The 5,666-nt window shown below is 37.2% G+C and overlaps 1 protein-coding gene across 1 annotated transcript; it reads right to left on the minus strand.

Annotated features, from left to right (window-relative positions):
- Positions 1–617: 617 nt before the first annotated feature.
- On the minus strand, positions 618–1,656 carry LOC131645778 (prolyl 4-hydroxylase 1-like). Its single transcript, XM_058915989.1, has 3 exons — positions 1,573–1,656; positions 865–957; positions 618–756 (listed from the first exon to the last, which is right to left on the minus strand). Exons 1-3 carry the CDS (start codon positions 1,618–1,620, stop codon positions 649–651), a joined length of 249 nt encoding a protein of 82 aa, XP_058771972.1. The 5' UTR covers positions 1,621–1,656; the 3' UTR covers positions 618–648.
- Between the last annotated feature and the right edge of the window lie 4,010 nt (positions 1,657–5,666).

The raw sequence follows: 5,666 nt of genomic DNA on the forward strand, positions 1-5,666 counted from the left end.
ATTTAGAATTATATATTTCATCCATTTCAAAATTCTCCATCTTAAATCTTTTTTAAAATTATATAGTGGCATAAACACTAATAAGATAATTTGAGAGAGCTTATAAAATCAACTTAGCACATTTTAAAAATTTGTTTTCAGTTTATTTTCACATACTACAAAACAACTTTCAAAAAACAATTATAATTTATAAGAAAAATGATTGATTTTACTTTATTTTTCATTACAATTATACATAAATACTTACATGCTAACACTTAAGAACTCGGTTCATTTGTTCATTTAAACATCCTTAATCGGAAATGAAGCAGAAACCTTAATGGTGGCATCTTCCAATTAAGTACCGAGACCAATGAAAATCCCAACACTACAACATTTTGACTATACAGCAACACGGAAAATCCGTTGCAAAATCATAAAAAACCGTTTCCATAGACCTCACAGTAGAGATTTGTCAGAAACTGGATTATATATATCTTTAACATAGACACCTAATGATATTATATGAAACCATCCATTGTGTATATAATTGTATCATATTATTCTGTAGTCTATTTAATATTTGTACTATCAATAATAAATAAGCATAATGACTAAGTTTAATGGAAAATATGTAGGGGGAAATCCCTTGGTAATAAGGTAGCTAATTCAATAGTGAACTGATTGCCTCATCCACTTTATAGATGACCACTTCTCTCCAGAGAGTACCGGACATCCTCCATGAACACTTTCCGGATCTGACTTTCCATCCAGTCCCTAGAATACCAACCACAAATATATTTTGCGAAGAGCATTTAAGAAAATTATTGATTATATTTTATAATCCAAGTGAATGATTTCGTTAAAAGAAAAAGTTATACTGACCATACTCCAGAAAAGCACAGCGTTTCCTTTAATTGGTTTCACACATATCCCTTTCGACAATTTTCCACCACAGCTACATTCGTCAGAACCAGCCTGAAATACATTGCATATTATCAACAGCAGCCTTGAGTATAGTCGAAAGGTCCAACTAGAGTGTTTGAAAATATTATCACACCACATGGTAGATAGCTAATGCTTGCATTTTACACATCAGACGTGTTTTTCAGGTTATAGGTAAATCCAAAAATATAGTCGAGAAATCAATGAACGTCATTATTCAGGAAGAAACAAAGCACTAAGAGGAACGCGGAGTAAGATTTGTCTGAGCATTACTAGTCTGAGCAGTGAAACATAATCACATCATTACAATCATTGGGCATTCCACTTCTTTTCTACTTTCCAAACCCACAATAATAAAAATTTAACTCTATCAATGAGAGGAATGTGGAATGAGATTCGGACTACGGGGACAAAACACAATTTTGAAAGTTCTACAAACTAAACCTATAAATAATAAACAGAAGGTACATGCATCTTGTTATTCGTCAAAATAAAACACGGTTTATTCTCAGTTAGAGCCTAGAGTTAAGATCCATACACAATTGTGGCATCAGCATGTCAATTAATATATTCTTCAAATCAGTGTCTACTGTCTACGGCATCTACCTAAACATGCCAACATGATAGTTCAGAAAATGAGAAGCTTACCATTGGGAAATGTGTTTCTCCTCCCTCAACATTGTCACCTAAATACATAAGCAATGTAGCTATTCGCTGCCCACCAAGCTTCAAGTTGTATTGTCACCATAAAGAAAGGCACAGAGAGGTGAGGATGATTTATTGAAGCAACTGAGGTGATTCTCACGCTTACGGTATCAGCAAAGTAGTTGTGATGAGCCCTGTAAAACTGATTCTTCTCGTACCTGTGCTGCGGCAGATGTTAGATTGATACTTGTAGTTGTTTCTGATTGGCTGTATTTTTTGGTAAAACAATTAGTGTTTTATCATGTCAAACCTGGTGTCATGACATGCATTGTTTTGAAGGTTTTTTTTCTTGAAGTTGTTTTTGTGCAGGCTTTTACCTGATGTCAAGACCGATGTCATGACATCCGAAGCTGCTGTGTTTTACTATGTTCGCGTTATGGTTATTTGATCTGTTAAGTCTTTGCGCGCCTCTTTTGGAAACTTTGGATATTGTTTTGTTTCAGAACAACGTTATGCGATGGATCTTTGTCTTATGGAATTGGTTTTAATTAGGTTTAAAATTATTATTGGATCCAAGGCCCAGCTGCTGCAAGGTTATATATATCAAATGAAGAAGCTGTTGTATGAATGGTTGTTAGGGTTTGCCGTCCAGAAGTTTGTGGTGTTGTTCGTCTGTGTATTAGATTTCTTGTAAGCCAAACAATCATCATGATGATTGTCTTGGTCTAGGTGTTTCTGTTTTGAGTTGTAAAAAGTACTCGAAGCTTTTAAGCAAGAGTACTATTGTACTTGATCAAAGCTTTTAAGCAAGATCAAGTTGTGTTTTTGAAGAGTGTCTTCTGTTGCTTTTCGTCTGTTAGTTTTTCATCACTGCTGTGATTGAGGGGGAGTGAGTAGGAGCTCTGGTCTAGTGGTTTAGATTGAAGTTGCATTGGGTAGATATTAAGTGAAAGGTGTAATATTGAGTTGTATTACCTTGAATTAATATTACTTATAGTGGACTTCCTCCCTGGCTTGGTAGCCCCCAGATGTAGGTGTGTTTGCACCGAACTGGGTTAACAATTTTCCTGTGTTGTTTACTGTTTACTCTTTGTTCATTTGTTTGAAAACATTCAGATAATGATGTCGTGACATCCTGTAAGACATCGCGAGTCTGAGTCCAGAATTTCAATTGGCATCAGAGCAGGCACCCTGCCTGTTTTCTCTGGGTGAGATCTAGGGAAGGTACTTTCTGGTTCGATGGACAAAGAAGGTGGTGGATTTATAATGAGACCACCCATTCTGGATGGGTCTAATTATGATTATTGGAAACCTCTCATGGTGGCTTTTCTGAAATCTGTGAATAGCAAAGCATGGAGAGCTGTGAACAAAGGATGGGAACATCCTGTTATTACTGATAAAGATGGCAACAAAACTCTTAAACCAGAGGAAGAGTGGGACAAAGATGAAGAGGCATTGGCGCTTGGCAACTCTAAAGCTCTAAATGCTTTATTCAATGGAATTGACAAAAATATATTCAGACTGGTGCACCAGTGTGAACTAGCCAAAGATGTCTGGGATATCCTAAAGACTACTCATGAGGGCACCTCCAAAGTGAAGATGTCAAGACTTCAACTGCTAACTACAAAATTTGAAAATCTAAGGATGAGGGATGATGAAAGTATTAAGGATTTTCATATGAATTTACTCGATATTGCTAATACCTCAGGAGCTTTGGGAGAAAAAATGTCTGATGAAAAGTTGGTAAGGAAAATCCTTAGATCCCTACCTAAGAGATTTGATATGAAAGTTACAGCTATAGAAGAGGCACAGGATATCAGCAAAATGAAGGTAGAAGAGTTAATTGGATCTCTTCAAACCTTTGAGATGGGAATCAGTGAAAATTCTGAAAAGAAGAACAAGAGCATAGCCTTTGTGTCCAACTCTCAAGAGGAAGTTGAGGAAAGTAGAGAAGAGAATCTATCTGAATCTATAGCTATGCTTGGCAAACAATTCAACAAAATTATAAGAAGAATGGATCAGAAGCCAAGACCAAATGTCAAGAACATCTCATCTGACATCAGTAGATCTTATGACTCTGGCAGAGGAGTTAAACCAGAAGAAAAGTACAACCACAACAAAGGGATTCAATGTCATGGATGTGAAGGGTATGGACATATTAGAGCTGAATGCCCTACCTATCTCAAGAAACAAAAGAAAGGATTGTCAGTCTCCTGGTCTGATGAAGATTCAGAGAGTGAGTTTGAAGAAGAATCAGCCAAACATGTCACAGCCCTTACTGGAATTTGCAATTCTAATGAAGATTCTAGGAAAGACGAGCTAACCTTTGAAGAACTGGCAGGTTCCTACAGAAAGCTGTGTATCAAATGTGCAGAAGTGTGTCAACAAGGTGAAAAGCAGAAGAAATACATAGCGCAGTTGGAGGCTGATAACAAAGAGCTTAATGAAACTATATCTGAACTGAATGGTGAAACCATCCTGCTACAATCCAAACTTGATCAGATGTCTAAATCAGTAAAAATGTTGAACAATGGCACGGATATGCTGGAGGAGATCTTGCAGGTTGGAAAAAGTTCAAGAGATATGTCTGGCATAGGATTTGTCAGTACAAAGAAATATGTCCAAGATAGTAGCAGAACTAAACCTGAAGCTGAGATGTTGAAGCCGATGTCTAGACATGTGACTCAACATCACGAGAAAGGTGAAATGAAGAGAAAGTTTCAAAGATGGAGATGTCATTTCTGTGGAAGATTTGGACACATTAAGCCTTTTTGCTTCAGACTACATGGATATCCAGATCAAGCTCCTTCTTACAAGCCTAAGCAGATCATGCCCACCCAGAAGCATCAATGGAAACCTAAAAATATGGCCTTAATAGCCCATACATCTCTTAGAGTTTCAGCCAAAGAAGACTGGTATTTTGATAGTGGATGTTCCAAACACATGACTGGTCTCAAGAATCTGCTTGTTGATATCAAAAGTCATTCTACTAGTTATGTAACCTTTGGTGATGGAGCTAAAGGAGAAATCAAAGGAGTTGGAAAACTAGACTGTTCAGGAGTGCCAAGTTTAGAAGGTGTTCTGTTGGTCAAGGGCCTGACAGCTAACCTCATAAGCATCAGTCAACTATGTGACCAAGGATACCAAGTCAACTTCACTAAAGCTGAGTGTGTGGTTACTAATAAAGAAAAGGAAGTAGTTATGAGGGGTTTCAGATCCAAAGATAACTGCTACTTGTGGGTGTCTCATGAATCCAGCTACTCTACTGTTTGTTCTAAAGAAGAAGAAGCAAAGCTGTGGCACCAAAAACTTGGTCACCTTCATCTAAGAGGTATGAAAAGAATTATTTCTCTGGAAGCTGTAAGAGGAATTCCTAAGCTACAAATTGATGAAGGAAAAATATGTGGTGAATGTCAGGTAGGAAAACAAACCAGGATGTCACATCCAAAGGTTAAACATCTGACTACTTCCAGAGTTCTTGAACTTCTACATATGGACTTGATGGGACCAATGCAAATAGAAAGTCTTGGAGGAAAGAAATATGCTTATGTGGTTGTGGATGACTACTCCAGGTACACTTGGGTAAACTTTATTAGAGAAAAGTCAGATGTGTTTGATGTTGTCAAGGACCTATGTCAAAGAATTCAAAGAGAAAAAGAAAATGGTGTTGTGAGAATTAGAAGTGATCATGGAAAGGAATTTGAGAATCAAAAGTTTGCTGAATTCTGCTCCTCTGAAGGAATACATCATGAATTCTCTTCCCCTATTACTCCACAGCAAAATGGGGTTGTCGAAAGAAAGAATAGAACTATTCAAGAATCAGCAAGAGCTATGATTCATGCTAAGAATCTTCCTATCTACTTCTGGGCTGAAGCCATGAATACTGCTTGTTATGTGCATAATAGAGTCACCTTAAGAAAAGGAACCTCTACCACCCTATATGAGATCTGGAAGGGAAGAAAACCCACTGTCAAATACTTCCATGTGTTTGGTAGTAAGTGTTACATTCTTACTGATAGAGATCACAGGAGGAAGATGGATCCCAAGAGTGATGAAGGAATCTTTCTGGGCTACTCTACAAACAGCAGAGCCTATAG

Source organism: Vicia villosa, linkage group LG2 (assembly GCF_029867415.1).
Source record: "Vicia villosa cultivar HV-30 ecotype Madison, WI linkage group LG2, Vvil1.0, whole genome shotgun sequence".
In the NCBI taxonomy this organism is placed as follows: domain Eukaryota; kingdom Viridiplantae; phylum Streptophyta; class Magnoliopsida; order Fabales; family Fabaceae; genus Vicia; species Vicia villosa.

Excerpts from the sequence above, each read along its gene's own strand:
- LOC131645778 (XM_058915989.1), bottom strand. The coding sequence starts at position 1,620 with ATGTATTTAGGTGACAATGTTGAGGGAGGAGAAACACATTTCCCAATG. Across the intron at positions 958-1,572 it reads GAGAAACACATTTCCCAATG|GCTGGTTCTGACGAATGTAG; the intron begins GTAAGCTTCTCA and ends AATGTATTTCAG. Across the intron at positions 757-864 it reads CTGTGCTTTTCTGGAGTATG|GGACTGGATGGAAAGTCAGA; the intron begins GTCAGTATAACT and ends TTGGTATTCTAG.